This window comes from Pimephales promelas, chromosome 14 (genome assembly GCF_988280905.1).
Source record: "Pimephales promelas chromosome 14, fPimPro1.hap1.1, whole genome shotgun sequence".
NCBI classification, from domain to species: Eukaryota; Metazoa; Chordata; class Actinopteri; order Cypriniformes; family Leuciscidae; genus Pimephales; species Pimephales promelas.
Genome location: NC_142782.1, coordinates 13,229,302 through 13,252,011, shown reverse-complemented (window position 1 = coordinate 13,252,011; position 22,710 = coordinate 13,229,302). Strand labels below are relative to the sequence as shown.

Here is a 22,710-nt window from a genome sequence, read left to right as displayed (position 1 = left end):
ATACTATATATTAATACTTTGAATTAGCTTTTAATTTTTAATTTTAGTTTAAGTAATCTTCTTATGTGCTTGTGTCATTTTTATTAGTTGTTTTTAAATATAGCTTTGATTAAATTTTTTATTCAGTTTTAGCTTTAGATATTTCAGTACTGTTTTAATTCAGCTTTATTTCAATTAAAGGGATACTTCACCTCTGGAAAGATGAATGTGTATTTAAAATGGGTCATTTATTTAGAAGAAATGTGAAATTATTTTTGAATTTGGAGCTTTCTAGACTGAGAAAAGCCAGAAAATGTATTTTTGGCTTATGTGGAAGAAAGAAAATAAAAGCTGAATCCCGGACATTGACGGCCGGACATGTCCTGGAAAAAGAGGATGGTAACTTATACTATTCAGCTTTTTCTACAGAACAAGAGCATGCTAGCTTAACTTCCAAAAAAATATGGCTGACACTATGTGTACATTCTGTGAGTGAGATCACATCCTCTATGGGCGGGTTGAAAATAGCGGGATAGCCCCTACTACTGACTAGTCTTTAGCCTCCAGCCAAAAAATCCTCTGACCATAAATGTCAGAATACTGACAGAGAACCCGAAACAAACTAGAGCGACGTGCCAGGATCCAAACACCTCGCCCCGCACATGAAACAAGGCACACAGACAAGACAAAACCAGATTGTCAGGGCTCTGTAACAAAACCAAGAAATAGACTAGACAGAAGTGACAGAACCCTGACACATACTCCCACTGTGAAATCCATCTTTGTCAACTCTTTATAGTTTGTTCCCTTGTTGCTGGATGGTGATATTTACATCACATGGGTCGTATGTCACCCTTAGGGGGCGCTGAAATTTATCACACAGTGTCATGGCATGGGTGATTTTATTTTTTCAAACTGTGTCACACCTGACCATGACTTCCTCCATCCTATTAGATGATCCGACCAAGTCTGCTGCGCCCCCCTTTCTTCTGCTGTTCTCACACCTCTAACACCTCCAACTACCAACTACAGTGAATTCAGTTGAGCTTTGTCAGTAAGGTTAAATTTCACTGTTGCATGTTGAATTAGCTGTTAAGAATATCTCATAGTCCTAGAAATGCAGAATTATGTATCCTGTTCTGTTATTAATATCGTCTTCTGATCTGCCCGTGTATCCTATATAAACACAGTGGCCACAGAGAAAGAGGAGCTTTGTGCTAATTCTGGCACTTCTATTTTAAAAAAAAGATCAATATGTCCCTGCTGAAATAAATCCTTTATAAAGTCTTTATAAAAGCAGCTCTGTCTCCCAAACAGTGGAATTGATCATAGTGAACTCCTGAGGATTCTTTTTCTTTTTTTTTTTTCATTTAGACCAGTTTCATTTCCATTTTATTTATTCAGTTAGACTAAATTTTATGCCACCATTATGTGTGATGTGTTCTAGTTGGTTGCCAGGTCATTGCTAAATGGCCACTGAGGTGTACTCAATGGTGTTTAATGCTTTGCTATATGGCTGCTACAGTATTACCAGTGGTTGCTAGGGTGTTCTGGATGGTTGCTAGATGACTGGGTAATATTTACTGTTTCTTTGTAGTTGTTGGATATTCTGACCTGGGTAGTTGTTATTTTATTGTTATGTGGTTTCTGTGGTGTTGAGAGTAGTGTTTGGCATGTTGCTATGTGGTTGCTTTATTTGGTATGGTTGCTTTATATGGTGTTTCTAAGGTGTTCTGAATGGTTACTACCAGATCAATGCTATATGGTTGCTAAGGTGTTCAGAAACAATTCTATATGGTTAGTATACAGTATTCTTGGTCCATGTGTACACCTGGTATTAAGATGCGTTTTCATCAATCCGATCACAAGTGGAATTAATACAGGTGTAAACATGGTCTAAATAGTTTTGAGATTGTCCACTTTCTAGCACTTCCAGAGGTATAGTCGAAAATGCATTTGACTGGATTGCTTTCGTAGTGTTAACTCTCATGTGGTTGAATATGTTCAAACAGCTGCAAGATGCCTACTCTCTGCCTACTGAACTTATGAGAAGCGCCTTAGCCAGACAGGGTTTAAACGTTGACTGGAGACCCAAGTTTGGGTTGAAGATGAAAAACGTACCAAGCACACTATTCTCTCATCATTCATGATTACTAACATACACTCACAGTCTTCAGCATGATCTTACGGCTGTCAGTGCAGAAACAAGAGCTGATGCTCTCAGTGTGTTTTTTTCTCTCATCTCCTGTCGCATTCATATAGGTAAATTGTAAAAGCTTATTTCATCCATTTGATCGAAAGGAAAACCTTACATTTACCTACCCTTGAAGAAATCAGGACAGAAGTGGTTGAAAGTAGACAAAAGAGATGGATTAAAACACCAGGTGTAAATGGGTATATGTCGTCTACTTGTGATCAAATTGGCCAATCTTAACACCGGGTGTAAACAGGGCATATCAGAACCACTTAGCAGCCATTTGGAAATTGGCTAGCAACACTCTAGCAACCCCACATAACACTCTAGCAATGCAAAACATAAATAAGAGAGCGATTAAAACATCAGGGGCCTCATTTATAACCGTTGAGTACGCACAAAACAGGCCCTGAAAGAGGCGTACACCACTTCCGACGAATAAGTTGTGATTTATAAAAACAAACTTGACGGGAAAATTTGCGCACCGTACAAACGTTTTGGAGATGGAGCAGTTTGGCGACACCGATGGTGAGCTCGAGTTGAATGTCTTTTTGGTCACTTTTAGACAGAAAATCTGAGGAAATTATACATATACAGAAAGATAATACAAATATAATTTCACTCACCAAACCTATCACATGAAGCAAAAATCCATCCCTTCTTAAATAGCCGCGCCAGCGAGCGCGTTGTGCCGTTTAGTGAAACTGACTCACATATAGCCTGTAATCTAAAGGCAGATGAAGTAAAACCGTAAATCTTCATTATGAGTCCATCAAAAATACAGTGCATGTTCACAATAACAGTTTAAATACATAAATGAATGATTTAAACTATGTTTTACTTCTGATATAAACATTTAGAATAAATTTGCCATTCTCATTAATGGAGTTACACTTAAACTACATGAAATCATTACTGAGAAGTTACAAGAGTTTTATATTCAATAAATATAAATATTTGATGTGGATGTGATGCTTTTGAACACTTTTACTCTGGCATGCTTTGTGTGTTTTAATGTGTTAACTACCTAGATAATTGCTTATCACGATAGCAGATTGTCTGAGAAAATGGTTTCGTGGAAATAATGCACAACAAGGTCTATCTGTTTCCATTAAAAATATATTAAAATATATTTTAAAAATTAAAATACTATTTGGCCAGTGGAAAAGATTGAGAAAAACTTTCTCTAAAATGTAATGCAAATGATATGCAGATGAGGATATGCATAGTAAAACTAGGCGTTGAAATCTCCATATATGGTTATTTCGGGGTGGAGACGCATGTGCGCGCATTTTTCCGCTGACTGGGATTTATAAAGTGAATTCTGCGCAGGTTCTGCCGTACGCACGGTTTTATAAGTCTGAATATTTTTTTGCGTACGACATTTTTGGCTTTCGGGCGTACGTACACTTTTAGTGAGTATTCTACGCACAGTTTTATAAATGAGGCCCCTATAAACCACATTGCCATGTGGTTACTAGGGCATTACTAGAAAGTTCAGGATAGTTATCATAAATGATTGATTGCTATGCTGTTGTTGAGGTGTTCTGATGTGTTTCTGTTTAATGCTGCAATGTAGTTGTAGATGGCTATCCTGTAATAGTACTGGGATGTTCTGGAGAGTAGTCAAATCATTGTTATGTGGTCACTGATTGCAGTTTAGAGCGTTGCTATGCCGTTGCTTGGGCGTTGCTAGGTGGTTGATAGGGTGCTCTCGGTGGTTGCTCTGTGGTTGCTTACTGGCCAAAAGAGCTCCTTCCTTTAATGTAAATCCATGGGATTTATTCTCTTGTTCTTAATGCTCAGTCGCATGATTTGAGGCATCATTCATGTTCTTAGAATAAACAAAGTGGCACATGCTGAAGTTTAATACATTTTGCTGATCCCTAACTCTTACTAATGCAATCAACACTAATCTGGGCCGCGTTTCCTAAAAGCATCGTGTTCGAAGTTGATCGTAGAGAGCATTGGCGGCTATGGTCTTTGCGAGGCTCTTGTGAAACGCAGCCCTGGCTGAATTAGATAAATAAAGTTCAAGGAGAACAGCCGACCAGCATTAGTGTCCTTCCAGAATGTCATAGCGGTCATTTCATACATACTGTATATGCTGCGTTTGTGTGTGCTCATGTGGTTGCAGGGCTTATGTTCCTTTATGAGAACTGTGAGCTGTGTTTTATTACTAGGAGAGGTTGGGTGGGGGTGGGTCTGTCATTTTGATGGGTTCGAGAGGCACTCTGTTCATCTATAACAGCCAAGTGGCCTGTCATCAGAGACCATAAACCACAGCAGATGAAATAAAGAGATCAGCCATGTTGAGTGGAGCATTGGGCAGCCGTGCCAAGACTGCGTGTGTGACATTTTTCACTTTAATCCAAGGCTGCGTGTGTGTTTGTGGGAGAACGTCTCGGTACGGCACACACTTTTCATTAAAACCCGAATGTGTTTCTACATAGAGTGATACACCATTATACTGACCATAAAAATGTGAATTCATTGTACTCTTCAGTAGCATTTCTTTGCGGTTCTGGCCAAACGGTAGGCTGGCTTCATTTGATTGATTAGAAACACCTCTGATATCTAAAGGTTAATCAATGCTGCCTCCAGGGGATAGGCAGAATGTATCTGTGTGTGTTTATTTTCGCAAGCTCTTCAGTTTTTTTGAATTGCAGATTTTGAGGCGGGTAAGCACATTGCCTCGTTTGTAAATGTTAATTTATGGGATATTCTTACTGTGTTTTAAATGAATGACAATGTCTCTGTTAGTTTGTTTGCTTGTCTGTCTTTCCCTTTCTAATTCCTCATCTTTCCTGCTTTTAGGCTCAACTCTATGCAAGGATCTAAGGTTATACCTGAGCAAATGTTTCACACCGGGTTCTATGGACAGTCAACTCCAGCAGGTGATCCGAGAAAACCTCTACTTGAGAGCCGTGCCCTGTGAGTACCCCAAAAAAGATTGTTCAGAAGTTGCTCTTTTAGTGATTAAAACACCTATATCCCATCTTACAGGGAATGTTCAATGGGAAAACAAATGTTTTTTTTTCCAGAAACATAGAATGTTTGTTCAAATTTATCTGGTCTTCAATGATGCTCTCAAAACATTTGCACAAAAACATTAACTTTACATTTTCTTTTTGTTGGATGTTCATCTGTTTTTAACGCTCAGAAATAACTTAATAATAATGTTAGAAAACTGTTTTAGAACATAGCTAGGAGGAGGATTTATGTCTGTCTATCTCCAATTGTCACTAGTGCCACAAACAGAATAAAAAGTTACTGATTTCCAGACAGGTTTCCCAAACACTCCCCCACTTCTGTCATTGGTTAGACAAACTGATAGCTCCACCCCCAACTCACATTATTGGTTGAGATGTTACTTAATGTTAAGTTACTTAAGTGCTCAAACAAACAGAGCAATATTTTGATAGTGCCTTTAGGTTTGTCTCAGCCTTTTTTTTTAAAAGCCCTTAGGACACATACAATTGATACATTATTGATACATTATTTACCAGGAGAAACAAATGATACATTATTTATATTCACCATTAATATATCACTATCACTATTTAGAAACCAGTGTTGGGTGTAACTAATTACTAAGTAATTAGTTACTGTAATTTAATTAATTTTCCCTTGAAAATGTAAAGGATAACTCTAAATTTATCTGAAATTTAATTACAGTTACTTCTGATGTAATTGAGTTAAATACTGTGTATAGATCAATCCGATCTCACAGAGATTCGTATGCATTTTATGAGGTGTCTAAATAGTACGACCGCACTCGTACAAATTCGTATGAATTATTGTAAAATATGTATGAAAAAAGTGTGAAATGTCATGAGATCAGATAAAACAATAGTGGGTTTAACATCAAAATGTATTGTCTGATGCTAAAAAGTATGTATTAATAATGTAACCTTCTCCACCTTAGTCAGTTTAAGGATAATTCATGCAATTTTATAGTATTTATTTGAAAGAATTAAAACAGATTCATGTCTATCCTTATATTATTCAGGTGGTTGAGATTGATATGGGATTTTGAAAGTAATTAGTAATTAAAAGTAATTAAATACTTTTTAGAGAGAGTAATTAGTAATCTAATTACACTGTTGAAGAGGTAATTAGTAACTAGTAATTAATTACTTTTTTAGAGTAACTTACCCAACACTGTTAGAAACTATTAGATATATCATTTAGAAACTATAAGATATATCACTATTTAGAAACTATTAGATTTATCACTATTTAGATATATCACTATTTAGAAACTATTTATACACAGTATATATAGGATAAAGAAATGGGACCTTTACTGTATATGGATAGCCTAACTCAAATGATTTTGTTTTAGGAGGATTGAGGGATTTTAGAAGGATTTGAAGATTTGTTGGCGTGCATATCGAAATCTTTATGTTTTATTTCTAATCTTTGTCATTTTCTATACATGTTATGATCTATTTTTTTCTTAAAAGACAAATCTGAGAAGCAAAAGACTAAAGGAAAAGTCTCCATCTGCTCCATTTCATTTCATTTCATTGCTGTCAGAGATTTTATGTGTCATTTTTCATGGTTAACCTCACATGCACATATGTTTAAACAAACTATTGAACTACTTGAAAATGATCTTGTTATTTCATGCAACAGCAGTTAACATCTTGCACGCTTGCTGATCTAGCTCAAGGTATTGCAGTTTTTCTGATGAAGTGTTAATTGGCGTGTGATCCATTTAATGGTAAGCAGGTGTTGACAGCTCCAACTGGTTTCACTGAGACAAAAAAGGAAGGATGCGAGAGAATGAAAAGAGAGACAGAGAAGGGGGAAGATGAAAGATAGTTATCAAAGCAATAGTTGTGGCAAAAGTGAATTTCCCATCATTATTTACATGACACACTCGTGTCATTCCGAACCCAACATACTGTTATTTTTCCTGTGGAATGCCAAAGAGTGTTTAAAGAATGTGTTTTATACTTCATATAATCCTATAATATGGGCAGTGATTTTTTTTTTCATAAAAGTGAGGCAATCTCCATGCTCTGTGAGAGAAAACTGAGAGAAATATGGCCTCATAACATTTCCATGCTTTTCACTTCACTTTTCACGCTCTTTTCCACCAGTTGTCTCTCTTTCACACCCTCTTTTCCGCTCAACTCCCTGTTGCTTTCATTTTTCTGTGCCCTTTATCCTGAGCTTTAAAATCCTAATTATATTTTGATTTTGAGTAATTTGTTTCATATTTTAATCTTTGTGCAGTGATAAGAAATAGATTTGGATTAACCTCTGTCAAATTCATAAGCTTTTGTTAAGTAGATGAAGTTCTGCTGGTTTTTACAGTGGAATTATAACCAGAGACGATACAAGGAGGGGGAGATAGACCACTTGTAGAAAATAACATACTGATCTCACAAGATATTATGAGATGGCTGTTTCGCACGAACTTGTATAGCATGATTAGCATAGCATGAGTCATATGAAAACCCCTAACCCTACCCATAAAGCTAACAGTGAGCAGGCTATATGAAGATTCTATGAAAACATATGATTGTACAAATTCTTTGAATTAGAAACTAATTTGGAAAAAGTAGTTGCGAATTACCATGAGATTGTGTTTTTTTGTGAAATCATAGGTATAACATATGAGGTAAACCTATGAGTATGTAAGCCTATGAGTAAGCTAACCTTTGAGTTAAAAGAGCCAATCACCTTTTTGATTGAGTTTGTTTATTCTATATTGCACAAGATAACCCTAAAAAAAGGGATAACTCTAAAGATTTATAGTGTTATTTGAGCTAAAAAAAAAATCATTTTTATTTATCAATCTTATCAAATTGTATTGCTGATTTGATGTGTTATTGATACATATGTTATTGAAACAGTCTTGATACCAGTTTCAGAGAGTTTAGCCTTTTCTCACTCAATTTAATTGGAGCTGCCTGTACTCTGTGATTCTAATATGTACACTGTAGTACTAATATTTACCTTGAAGGTATGATATGCATTTTTAAGGCGACAGGTGGACATTTTTTACAACTTTTGTACCTTTTTTTTTCTTAGAATGTGTGATGTTACCAATATGGCCGCCTACAGAGTGAACTGGCTTGTCTCAAAGTGACTTTGTTTACATTATAAAACATTTGTGGCTACTTTGGGAACTTTCTGATGATGCTGTCTCTCTTGTTTCTCTTTCATTGTTCAAAATGTTTCAGTGAGTTCTCGTAGTTCGGACACGATGCTGCATGGTCTGGCTCTGCACATGTGTTTGAGTGTGTGTGGGAGTGTGTTTGAAACATAGCGTAGACTTGAGTGGGGTAATCTCTGATTTATAGTGATTTATAGTGAAGTAGGTCATGCCGAGCTTGACGCTGCCTGTCGTGTGCCATTCTGCTTGCTGACACACACACACACACACACTCACAATAACTACTGCAGGGATGCCTTTGAGCTTGTCTTTGGCTCTTCCAAAACACACATAAGCTTCATTTGGGATACTGCAACAACGCACTTTAAGATTCACACATGCTGCACTCACATGGACACCCTCAAACATGAATTATTCAAATAATTACACAGGACAGTGAACACACAAAACACACTGTTCTGGCTAGTTTTTCTCTTTATCTCAGTCTGCTGAATGAGGCAGTGCCCCTTAAGCTAGGTACTTTCAATTCCCGATGATGTCTCACCTTAACTTTCTACACTTAGTCCTGAGAATAAGCCGTTTGTACAAACAGAGATGTTTATAGATGTTTACAGATGTTTCAGCTGCTGATGTGTGATCATTTAAGCCATTGTGCACTTTGCCATATGTTATGTTTTAACATGTTTTGCAGACAACAATATATGGCTACATTCACATTTCACACTATCAATCCAAATCCGATTATTTGCGTAATTAGATTTTTTTTGATGTTCACACATACTAAATATGATCAGATTCCACTAAGATATGCACTAAAATCATTTAGACTGACAGCATGAACAAGGCTTCAGTTAAAATCTTGCAATATTTGGGCAAAATTATCATTTAGAGAAGTCTTTGATGATATATTCTTGATCTTATTATCGCAATAAGACTCATTTCACAGCGTAATTTGCCAGAGAGACAGATTGCATTTTAAAAAGCTGATTCTATTATGATAGTGAACAGAGTTCAGCTTATGAATAATCATCACAAGGCAGTCAAAGCTTTAAAGGACATGGATTTGGTTTGAGGAAACTGACCATGACGTCTGCAGTTATCAAAGTCCCTTAATTAAGCCAGTCCACTTGCACTAACACTTCCTGGTAGCTTTTTTTTGTCACTCGCCTAATTTTTCCTTTTTATTTTTCTCTGTTTTCTAATTTTTATACTGTCTAAAGTGTTACTGAAATCGATTAATTGTTAAGCACCATTGCTTAACGCGCAAAAACAGCCTACAAATTACCAAATTAACATTATTCGTACTTTAGTGCAAAATACAAGTCATTTGACAATAAACTTTCATTCATGATGATATAGTGAATATTGCGGAATAATGACAATAATATAGGTGTACTGTTAGTAATAATAGCAGAGCTATTGTAATGCAGTTCTGCCAGGTGTTGTATACATTTATAAGAATTTTTTTGTCCGCAGTTTCTTTTCAAATCACATCTTTTCACTCTCTTGCTTGTTACACTTTTGGCTTTTATATTTCTTGTACTCTGAGACCAGCTCTGTCAGCTCTACTGATCTCAAATGTGTCGTTCAGACACATGAGCCAAATACTTTTTTATTAGTCTGCTATCTAGCAAAATGTCCAAGCTGCTCTTTTCCACACAATAAAAGTGAATGATGGTTGTCCCTTGTCCCCAACCATTCCCTTTCATTGTTTGGAAAAATGCTTCTTCACTTATAAGAAAGAATGTCATGCAGGGTTGGAACGGCATATGGGCAAGTAAACAATGACATAATTTTTTTTTTTTTTTCACACAATGTAGAATAGCTGTGCAAATCACTCTGCCTGACCCTGGAGGGGCTTAAGTTTGGCTAAGTAGAGTAGACAGGAAGGCCTGTCGAGGCCTCCGGGTGGGAGCTCTAGTTTCATCTGACAGAGATGGAAAATAGCAGAGTAAACAGTCTGGATGCCTCCAGCTTGGTAGTCATACTTTACCTGTCCAATATATGCAGCATTAATGTTGACACTAATTGGAGCGACATGAATTCGTATACCATCACGCCTTGATCTAAGGTCAAATATTTAATAAATAAATCAATGGGAGTCAAATCCTGACTTTGAATCTGCTGACAAAAATGAAAGGTAATGCTTATACTGGCCGGAAAGTACTGCATAATTTATAGCGTTATTTTCGGTAATTATCAGTAATTTCGGTAATTGCTTTCCTGGAGAACTTTCCTAGAGCATTGACGCTTGCAACGCAAAGGTCATGGGTTCGATTCCTAGGGAAAGCAAGAACTGATAAGAATGGAAATGTGTACCTTAAAATGCAATGTTAGTCGCTTTGGATAAAAGCGTCTGCCAAAAGGTGCTACTTTCTGTCAAGACTTAAGCATTTGAACTGAATTGTTGATTTAAAAAAAAGCAGTTTAACCGAAAAAGAAGTATTATTTACAGATTGTAAATCTGTTTCGAGTTAAGTCGTTTTTCAAAAAAAGGTTTCTGAGTCGTTGATATTAGATTGTGTGTATGTATTTGTACTTACCCTGTAACTACATGGTGGGTAACAAGCATGAAACAAAAGTATCTTTCCCCAATATTTAAGCAAAAGCTGCAGCTTTCAGTGCACTTTTGTTAAAAAGATTACTGTATAAACGCATAGATACAGTATGTACCCTTTCATTTTTAAATAGCCTATATAGTGTTGATTGGTACACCATTGTTTCAAAAAGGTACGGAGTGTATGTTCTTGCTAAATTGCTCCCAAATGTAAGATTGTTGTATCATAATAGTTGAATAAGTACCCCTTAGTTCTATAATACTTACAGTATAATTTTTTTTTTAATTCTCCTGGTTGTTACCCCTTTATTCCCCAAACTTTACATATTGTTCCCTTATACATGCAAGTACTTTACAGTATAATTACCAAAGGTTATTTTATTATTATTTTTTTTTATTCTCCTGGTACATTATAACTACATTGTAAAATCATTTTAATTACGCAGTACTTTCCGGGCTGTAATCTAAAGCGTTACCAAATGGAAAAATGGAAAATCCTTATGGTGGTTTTTACTAGGTAATATATGTTATATTATGGTGAATATATTTGGTTTATGTAATCTTTTAGCCACTGAATTGTGTGAGTTGACTTGCTGTCTCTTTGCCAAAATTCAAGGGCAAAATAATGCATGTATTCTTTACAGAGATGGCAATCCTAGAATATCCAAAATGGGGGAAGATTATACGTAAAGGCAGTGTCTATTTACACTAAGTGCAAATTAGCACTAACTCTGTCCACCATTGCTTGGATAATTTACCCTTTGGACAAACAGCATATCATTTCTATTTACACTTTGTATGAATATAATCTATCACTATTTGCACTTAGTGTAAATATGATGCTATTTGTATCTGTTTACACACATGCACATGGCATTCACCACTATTCACGCTCATTGTTAATAGCATATAGCTGCTTTTAAATAGCTATTGCCTAAATATTATGTGTGATGTATTTTTATGCTTAACTTTTTCCCCTCCAGCATTTAAAAACAAAAAGTTTCTAGCCACCACCAGCGTTTTTGACCATTTTTCATGGCCCCCAGAATATTTTGTATTTTTATACAATTACATTATAAAATAAATGTTTTTCTCCAAAACATGTTGGCCACAATTATTCATACCCTTTTATTAAAAATCTTTTTGCAATCTCCTTTTGCCAAGATAACTGCTCTGCGTTTTCTGCTATAATGCCTGACGAGTTTGGAGAACACCTGACAAGAGATCAGAGACCATTCCTCCATACAGAATCTCTCCAGATCCTTCAGATTAAGTACTAAGTAATCCTAAGTACTAATCCTAGTACAGATCCTAAGTACTAAGTAATGTGTTACAATAATGCGTTACTCCCTAAAAAGTAACTAAATGCATGCTTTTTTCATCTAGGAAAAAAGGAAAAAAGTTATTTTTTGGCAATTGTAAAGGCCCTTTCACACCTTAAAGAGATAGTTCACCCCAAAATGAAAATTAGCCCATGTTTTACCCTAGGTGTATGTGACATTCTCCTTTCAGACGAATACAATCTGAGTTATATTAAAAAAATGTCCTGGCTCTCTAGAGTTTATTACTAGGTTAAATTGGATCATCAAAGGTCAGCAGCAAAGATATTGGTTCATGAAGTGAGGTTAAATACTTAAATATTTAAATACTTTTGTGTTAACATTTAATAATTGCTGGTTTGCGTAACATTCAGAGTTTAATTTCACTGTTTTTATTCATTTTTAGGAATACTGAATCCGTTTTTGTGCAAGTGAGTTTTAGGCTAGATTCCCAACATATGGGGACTGGAGAGCTGTCAGTCATGGGAAGGCAAAGTAACTTGCGTTACTTATTTGAAGAACTATCTCCGATATTTAAAAGTAACCTGTTACTTAGTTACTTAAAAAGTAATCTGATTACATAATTTGTGTTACTTTTGATGCATTACTCCCAACACTGCATATGAGAAATTCCTATGCATGGATTCCTATTGAAATGATTGGATTTTACTGTTCCTTTATAAGGCTGTGGACAACAAAGCTGGTCTCTAAGTCAAATGACTGCAGTATAATGACTGTTAGAGACTGTATGACTGTATCAGACCATTGTTACATAATGTCTGTCTCATATAGCTGTAGGCAGGAGGAGGACAGTGTGCAAATATGTGTGTGCAAAATATATTGCAATAATACATTCGAAGTGGAACACTTAAATCCCCAGCAAACATTTTAGTTTTATAATTCATTTTGAAATTAATTGACTTTATGATTGTATTTTCTGACTTGATTGGATTGTTTAATGCTGTTTATCCCGTCATGCCTCATTTCAAGTTTATAAAGAGGTCAACAGTATGCATACAAGCAAGTTTTAATATACTATTTTTATCATGGTAAATTCATTCTCACCATACTGTATGTCTATAAATCCGTCCACCACAGACCACATTGTTTTTTTAGAAGTATTTTCAGATATTTAAAGTGTTTTTGTATCGATTTCAAATGAGGGCACATTAGAATAAAGCAAATATAGCTGCTGGTTCAACTAAACCAAAGCCATTGAACAATAGAGATCGACTGGGGCAGCGGCGCTGAGAGAGAGTTCACATGGTCCACTGCTAAAGAAGAGCGCAGGACATAAAGGATTAAACCGCTTAAAGGAATTAAGAAACGCTCGGTCGTTTATCAATTATTCATGCAATAGAATCAAATTAAATGGCTTTTATAATGGGTAAGTAAAGAGGGGGTCTCTTTAGAGAATAGTTTGCACACTGCACATATTACTCTGCTTTTGTATGATGTACAACGAACTTTCAAAATCAAGTAGTTTGATTGTATTCTAAAAATTAAAAATGAAATACATCAGTGCTGCTAAACAGAATCACCAAAAATGTATTCAAGTTACATAATTTTCCCTTTGGCACCATGTGTTTGTCATTCATTTGCTTTGTGCGTGCCTTGAGCATAATTTGTGGTCCTTCACCAAAGTGGAAATAAGATGTATCAGTACGCCCTGCTGAATTCCCCTGTACTCGTGTTGAAGGAAGACTTCTGCTGAGTGTGTGTTTGTTTGAGTGAGTGTGAACTGAAGTGTCACTCTTGCTGTGGGTCTCAATCTGTCAAGAAGGACCTTGGGTTTTGCTGAGGTCAGCGGGAGGTTATTTATAGAAGGTCACCGTTATGACATGCAGGGTCGGGAACACCTGGCAATCAATTAATGAGCTCATCATTAATTCATGGAGGGTGAGAGTCCTAATGTGTTCTCGATGTCTGATGTTTGCTTCAATCACTTAGCTGGAGCTTGGAGAGAATTATTCACACTGAGCTTGTCTATAGTGTCTGTGAGGATTGTGATACCACTGCCAACCCTGTGAGCCTCGGGGAATTTATGCTGATATTTGTAGACTTTCGAAACAACAGAGGGTTTGTAGAGGAGTATTTTAGGTTTGCAATTTTAGCATATTTGTAATAGTAGCAAGCTGTTGTTTACCTCCCAAGTCTATTTAGGTGACCAGAAACATTTATTTTTCTCTCGTGAATATATTTGTTACTCCACATTGCCATGTATATATTTACATTCAAATATACAAAACTGCAGCTAAGTAAAACACAGTAATTGAAAGCTAATGCTAACATGCTAACTACAAAGAGATTGTTGGATAAGTGTTTTTATTTCAAATTGTAGTTGATAGCAGATGAGTGTCAGTTTCGGTGTGTTTTATGCTGCCTTTACATGCTATCATCTACAACCTCCCACTTCTGTAGTTGGGATTATGAGCTTGTTGCATTCAAGTAGGCCTACTTTGTTGTCGAAGAGAACAGGAATCATTTAAAACATCAGGTCTATTCTTGCCTATAGTGGGGAAAGCCAAAACGATAAAGACAACCATATTAACATTCACTGCACTAGATGGTCAGCTTGTTATTATCGCTGTGTAACATATAACACGCTTCAAATGATTAAATATGCACTACTTAACGACAAGAAGAAACCAAACTAAGGAAGCGTTAGTTTGGTTTTCCCTTGTTTCATTAATTACTATCCTTTGTGTATTTAAACCCATAGTTTGCATCGGTTCTTGTCTTAATAACGTTTGGTTGGAAGTGTAGTGTGCTCTTGACTTTGTCATAGTTCTGACATGATGTTGGCATTGTGAAATGTAAATGCACATCTGTAAAAGTACAGTATCTACAATTTTGAGGTATAAAGACACAATTATAAGATATAAGTCCCAATTGGTAAAAATAGTTGCAAATGTGAGAAATAAAGGTGCAATTTTTGAGGCCCAATTGTGGAAAATAGCCACAGTTTTGTGAAAAACTGTGACAACTTTGAGATATAAAAATATTAGGTGCGGGACTCGATTAAAAAAATTAATCTAATTAATTAGAGGCTTTGTAATTAATTAATTGAAATTAATCGCATTTTAATTGCATAAATATTTGAACTGAGAACAGTGAGAAGATTTTTTTTCACATGGATTTTTAGTATACCATTTAATAATGACTGAATGAATGAATACATGAGCTTAAGCAACAAAATATTGTTTATTTTTGTTCAACGAGGGTCGATGTGATATGCGAATTCCTTGTTGCGTAGCTTGCACACAACCATGCTCTTAATGACGCTTCCATCCGTTTGTTTTATAACAAAATTTCCCATCCATGGGACCAACCAAAGCGGTCTCGTCAGCTTCATCGTTCATGTTCACAGTGGTTTGTTGTTTAATTAAAAAGTCATGAATGCTAGTTGGTGCTCCAGTATAATCGGTTCACCCTAAACTAATCCAGTGAGAAATGTTCCGCGGTCCAAAAATAAGTGTGATTAAAATGCGTTAATTTATTTTGTGTAATTAATTAATGCGTTCAAGTCTGTAATTAATTAATCTTAATTAACGCGTTAAAGTCCCGGCTCTAAAAATATATATTTGTGAAATAAATGCAATTGTGAAAAAAAAATCACAATTCTGAGGTGTAAAATGCATATTTTTAATTCAAATAGTTGCAATTGTGAAATATAGAAATGTAGTTTTGAGAGTGCATAATGTGAAAAAGCCACAATTTTGAGATATAAAGATACAATTGTGAAATATAATAAATTATCAATTAGATATATCAATTATCAATTAGAATAAATAAAGATAATTGTGACTGTAATTGTACATTTGTAAAAAAAGAAAAAAAAAACTTTATGATATATACAAAGTCACATTTATTGGAAAGTATGTGACGGTGGTAGTGCGGTTGAAGAAAGGAGGCATTGGATCCAGGTGCAGCACACGTTTTATTGAACACGCTCAAAACTCAAACAGACTACAGACTTCAACAGACTAGACTTTAGACTCAGGAACAACCAACATCGACCACTCGACATTAAACAAGAACTCACAAAGACAAGGCAGGAACACAGGGCTTAAATAATAGGGACAAACGAGCTAGGCAAGGTAACAAGGGGGCGTGAGAAATGAGAAACACCTGGGATAATAACTAGACAGGGAACAACTGAATACAAATTGACAAGACACAAAACCACATCATGACAGTAATTGAAAATGTGATATAACAGCATAATCAGGAGAATAAGATTATCTCATATTATTTTATTTCATTTTTAAGAAACTAGATTCGGGGTGGTGGTGGTGCAGTGGATAAGACACATGCCTTTGGTGTGAGAGACCTGGGTTCGAATCCACTGTGAGACATCAATGTGTCCCTGAGCAAGACATTTAACCCCTAGTTGCTCCAGAGGCGTGCGACCTCTGTCACATATAGCAATTGTAACTCAATTTGGATAATAGTGTCAGCTAAATGAATAAGTGTAAATTTAAGCTTCCATAAAGAACAAATCTATTGTCTGTTTATTTGCAAATTTCCACATAAAAAACAGAAGACAGATGTTTTTGCTTGTCCTATTTAGCTTATTGTCCTTATAATATTTGCATATTGAATTATGTTTGGATTCCTTTCTAGCATGCATTTGTATACAGCACAATATTTGATCTTTCATTTCTCACATCTGATATCCGTTTCAAAGCCCGCCATCCATCCATCTCGTTACATGTCCACTGGCATGGAAGAAACCCACTCGATACCATCCAAACCGCGAGCGGCCTGCCACAATTTTACATCTGTTAAACGCACAGCAGTGTGCTCTTCAGAATGATCTATGCTAATGTCAATAAACTCATTGTGTATATGACTGGTTATTAAATGAACACTCAGTTGCAGTTGCAAATGCATAACACGTGATATGTACAGACCTTTCCTATTATACACTATTCACAACAGTATTTTTGCCCAGAATCCACTCATTTCACGTGCAATTAGGCATTGCTTAATTTTGTACACACATATGCTCCCACACACACCCTTGAGGCCAGCCTTAAATTAGACAGACTCTGCATTTCCCTGTCCTCGCTCCGAGTGTCCTCTTGTCTATCTGAGATTGACGTGTGGTGGGTGTGGCGGTTAGTAATTCGGTCTAATCATTCCAGTGCGCCTCTAGCTGTGTGAGCTGCGGGTGAAAATATCAATATGCACACAAACACACACACACACACACTTGCAGAGTGCAGGACCTCAAGAGTGAAGTGCTGGGACTAATGCTCATGTTGTGATGTACTGGGGGATTTCGCTTATCAGACTCTTAATTAGAGACACTGAAGCGGAAAGGAGGTAGGATCTGTGTGTGTGTGTGTGGGATAGAGTGATAAAGAATTCGTGATTGATGTTGTGTCAGTGTGGAGCCGTTTCAAAGCCTGCGGAGAGAGGGAGGGCTGTGTCAGATTTTCGAGGCTGGATCGCTGTAATTGGTCTGGGCTGTTCATAGCTCTGTTAACTTGTCAGTCAAGGCTGGATGGAGAGGGGATAAAATGCCGTCTTAATCTGGCAGCAGACACACACAAACACACACTAAGCCGAAGTGCGGGTCAGCGATCTGTCAATAATTCTTTAACTTATTTGGACTTGCTGTGTTTAACGCGTCCCTTTCTGTACATTGTCACCCGCAGGTACGACTAGACAGCCACGAGACGGCGAGATCACGGGAGTCGACTATAACTTTGTTTCCGTCGAGGAGTTCTTCTCATTGGAGGAGTCGGGGGCGCTGTTGGAAAGTGGAAAGTTTAAAGGTCAGCCCACGTTCATGACACCATACCTGAATAATTTATGAAGAAAATAAAGTGTTACAGTGAAAATCCATTATTTCAGTTGTTCTCTGGACTCTTTTTAAGGTCACACATGATATCTATGGGGCTTTCTATCCAGTGTTGGTCTATTGATTCACTGCTGGAGCTCCATTTACACACATCAACATGCATCAACACAACTGTTGTGTTGGCAATACTCATTTATACAACAGTTCAACGTTTAAAGCGATAGCTCACCCAAAAATCATCATTCATTCTCTTTCTCATAAGCCCCTTTCACACAGAGATTGCGGAAAATACACGGATAATGTGACCTGGCATTTGTCCCGGGATTGTTTGATTTCGGTTCATTCACACTGCCAGTGATTTGCCGGGATCTGTGAGTGCGTTCACACACAACCCGTAAAGATACCGTAATGACGTCAGGATGAGACGTGTAACGTACGCGTCGAAAACATGTACACGCGCATACAGTTCCACAAAGCTGGTGAACGATCTCAGCTTCATCGTGGATAGTGTGGAGCTCCTGGTCTCTGCTTCGTTCCAGTTTGCAGGTATTTGTTCGTCCTTTCTTTGTTGATGACGAACACAAACTTTCTTCTAAGAGCAACAGAGTCACGCGATGGCACGAACGTCATCACTATGACACACCCTTTACGGCATCGGTCCTGGCTTTTAAACAGCGCGCGTTCCGGGACTGATTCCGGCAATGTTACTAGGTCCCCAACCCGGGATCAGTCCCGGTATCAATCCTGGGTCGTGTTTGCGTTCACACAGGAGGCGTTCTGGCAATTTCCCGCCAATTTCTCGGGATCAACGTTGTATGAAAGGGGGTATACAAAGATATCACGGCTTTTGAAAATAGCACACAACTTGTATAGACCCCTTTTATCATTTTTAAAAAAAAATCCTTTTTGGATTTTTGTTGTTAAAGAAAAATGTTGTTCAGGAATTTTTGATAAATAATGTATTTTGTGTTCTATGGAATTATGCCTAAATATCGAGTATACTGTATGTCTTCATATACTCTTGATTATTTTTAAATATTATTATATTATATTATATTATATTATTGTATAGTCAGCATAACAATTTACAGTTTACATGAATTTTACGTGATCAGTTTACATGAATTTAACAATTTTCTAAATCGGTTAGTGTCCTATTTCTTTTGTAACATGTTTGGAGAAGCAAAATTTGATTGAGGTCTTATAAAATGGCTCTCATATCTTAAAATAGAGTGATATTTCACATAAGGAAGTAAAACTGATAATAAGAGCAAGTTTAATTATTTTTTTTTTTCAACATTGTATTTATTGATTTTAGAAACATTTACATTAAAACAAGCACAGGAAGAAAAAAAAAGTTAAAAATAACAAAAAAAAAAAAAAAAAATAAAAAAATAAAAACAACAACGACAACATCTATACTATACAAATGTCAAGACAATGGTACATTAATAACATAATTTGTTATTCCTGGTTAGAGCAAGTTTAATTTACTTTCAGTCTGTCTCATGTCTTTATATTTGTATAATTTTTTATAGGAATCTGCAGAAATGCTTACACTACTTTGAGCCACATAATATCAGTTTATGCTATAAATAAAAGATCATTGTCCATTACACAGAAATACCCTTCAAAATAGGCATTTCATGGCAAATGTATCACAATTCAGTGTTCAGTGTGGAATTCCAAGCTCATTCCTCTCTCGGCATCATTACTGTGGGCTCTGAGACACATGTGCCTTTAGCATGTAAGTTATGGCTCTCAGGGGCAGGTTCGCCTACGCCGCCTGATTAAACGAATAAAATGAATTAGCATAAAAAATGCAGACGCATTTACAAAATGCCGTAAACGCCATTCTCACCTTGCCGACACGGCAGGGTATGATTTACTCACCACTGCAAAGGCAAGTTACTCAATCAATAACAGATGGAGATCAGGACACGTTTAAAATCTATGGTACCATCTGAAGATACTGTATAATGTCACCCCTCCTGTACAGTATTCCATCCTTGAGGTGGTTTATATGTTTTTAGACAACATACTATGACAATATAATGGATTATAATCTTTTTTTAAGGTGACCTTGATTTGTTGCTCCTGTTAGCTATTTGTATTGAAATAAAGCTATTGATTCACTCTGCAAGAAAATATACAACATATCCATGGCTTTAACCACTAGCCATAAATCCCTAGTATGTAAATCCTTTAATTGTGTTTCATTTGTTCACACTTACAAATATTCAGAGAGTGTAGAGAGTATGCGAATTTGGCGAGGGGAGAGCTCCGAGGTCGGAATTTGGCCCAAACCCAGAGTACTCCCTCCATATTCCTGGGTGGGATTGGAACCAGCCAATAGTGAGGAGTCGGAGTGATGCGAAAAACTGTTGAGGAACATAGGTGTGTAGGCTATATACAGTATATATAGAGAGATGTAACATGTTTCCTGTACCATGAGGTTAGGGTACACTAAATAGACCCTAAAATAAGAAACTAAATCAACACTTTATGAACAAAATAACTTCCAAGCAGTATTATAACTGTCCCTGAAAGGCCTGAGTGAGAACCTTTTTATATTTCCTGGATTAGGGAACTACTACGGAACCCCTCGTCCTGTTCACATCGGTCCAGAAAGCCCTCCTATTACCTACCAGGAGCACCGCAACCTGCTGAGAAACTTCCGTACCCGTAGCAAGTCCCTCAGCAACCTGGAGAAGGCAGGCGAGGAGGGCGACAACAGTGAGGAGGACTCGGGTCTATCAGGTAGGAAGAATGCCTTATTCGACTGCTCCAGACAAGTCGGCATGTCCGCCATCTTGGAACGGTTAATATGATGCTGTTTATCACTCACATTAATTAATTTTCATTGAAAATGTCAGTGAAAAACACTTATTTATAACCTTTCAGAGACGAGAATGTGCTGGTTTGTGTTAATGTGTAATATCCATATGAAGAATTATCACATTAATGATAATCTAAATGCTTAAAGGAAACTTTCATTTACCCAAACCAAAAATTTTAATTGTCATCATTTACTCATCCTGAAGTTTTTCCAAACCTTCCATGACTTCAATAGTATGGGAAAAAAATGGAATTCAATGGAGCACATCTACTGTTATTGCCCCATATTCTTCAAAACATCTTCTTTTGCGTTCAGCAGAAGAAAGAAATTCATACGGGTTTGGAAAAACTTGAGCGTGAGTAAATGGGGACAGAATGTTAATTTTTGGGTGAACTATGCCTTTAATGTCTATTTCTGATATACCTATTCATACATGTGAATAACAAGGTTGCAGATGCACAGTCAATGAAAACACATCCATATATAGTATACACATCCACTGCCCCTTGTGTGTTTGTTCATTAAGTTTATTGGCAAAGTATATTTTGAGAGTACAATTTAATTCAATTCAAACAGCTTTATTTATCCCCACAGGGCAATTAAGTTTTAGCTTACACGATTTAGCCTATCAACAAGACAAGAAGACAACCAATCAAGCATTCAGAAACACTGTCAATGACATCATATTTCAAGGTAGCACCGTCCTGAGGGCAATAGACAGAATTCCTGACCAAAAACATGGTCAGGATAACTCATGACCTGTCTAGCCTTCTGGAGTTCAGTTGACAGACCTGAGGTACCTTTGGTAAAAACGGCCGTTTTTACCTTTGGTAAAAACGGCTCCAATGATCTTGAAGCAGATTTTAACAATACTGCTGAGGTTATTCATGTCCCCCACAGACAATCCATAAAACCAGCAGATAAAAGAAAATGTGCTTTCAATAAATGAATAATAAAAGTTACACAAGATCCTCTGAGATACATTGAAAGAATTTAGCTTCCACGTCAAGTGGATTCTTTGTTGTCCCCACTTCTGATTAGCTCTGTGTTTTTGTCAAACTTGAGGTTAGAGTCAAACATGGTTCCTAAACCCTTATACATCTCTACAATTTCAACATTTTTGCCATGAATGAATGCTGGCTTCTGGGTTAAAACTGTTCTTTCTAAAAATGAATAACTCCTGTTTTTGTCACATTATGGTCCAGGAAGTTAGGACACATCCCTGCCTACTATACTCCCTTTCAATTTATTTGTTTTGTTATATTTAAATCTAATCCACATTATTCTACATTTTCTCTCAAAATCAGAAAGGACAATACAAAAAGATTGAGATCTCTGGTCAGAGAAGCATTGTAGTAGTAATATCCGTGGTAAGCCAACAGATTTGACAAGTTTCTCTCTTTACAGAAAGTAAAACTTTCTGAATTTCTAAGCATTACTTATTGTAACGTTAACTTGCAGTTATGTTTGTGAGTTCATTGAGGGAGTGAAGGATTCATCATGCTGATTAAACTCGGGTAATTTGTAAATTCATGAATCATTTTGAACTATTCAAAAACCAACAATAAGAGTCATGAAATTGGACAAGACCATGAATTGGACTACACCTGTCATATTTATCTGGACTTATTCATCTTTAGTTTCACTTTCATGGACTTTCAGTTTTGTTCTGGACTTTTCGTTCATCACACGTGTCTTATTTTCCCGCCACTAATCAGTTGTCATGGACACTCATCAGATCATTACACCTGTTCTTCATCTCCTCATTATCACTGTGTAATTTAGTCCTTACCTTCACTCTGTGTTTGTAGGTTGTTGTTTGTGCATTTCACACACTTTACATTCTCTTCGTCATTGTAGATTACATGAGTTTGTTT

At 36.5% G+C, this 22,710-nt stretch overlaps 1 protein-coding gene across 5 annotated transcripts in view; it reads left to right on the top strand.

Annotated features, from left to right (window-relative positions):
• The window catches only part of magixb (MAGI family member, X-linked b), a 117,218-nt gene that overhangs the window by 28,349 nt on the left and 66,159 nt on the right, over positions 1-22,710 (top strand). For all 5 annotated transcript variants that reach the window (XM_039672159.2, XM_039672157.2, XM_039672160.2 and 2 more), the window contains exons 3-5: positions 4,991-5,107; positions 17,849-17,968; positions 20,581-20,754. In XM_039672159.2, coding sequence (XP_039528093.2) covers positions 4,991-5,107; positions 17,849-17,968; positions 20,581-20,754 — 411 coding nt within the window. The remainder of the gene's footprint in view (positions 1-4,990; positions 5,108-17,848; positions 17,969-20,580; positions 20,755-22,710) is intronic.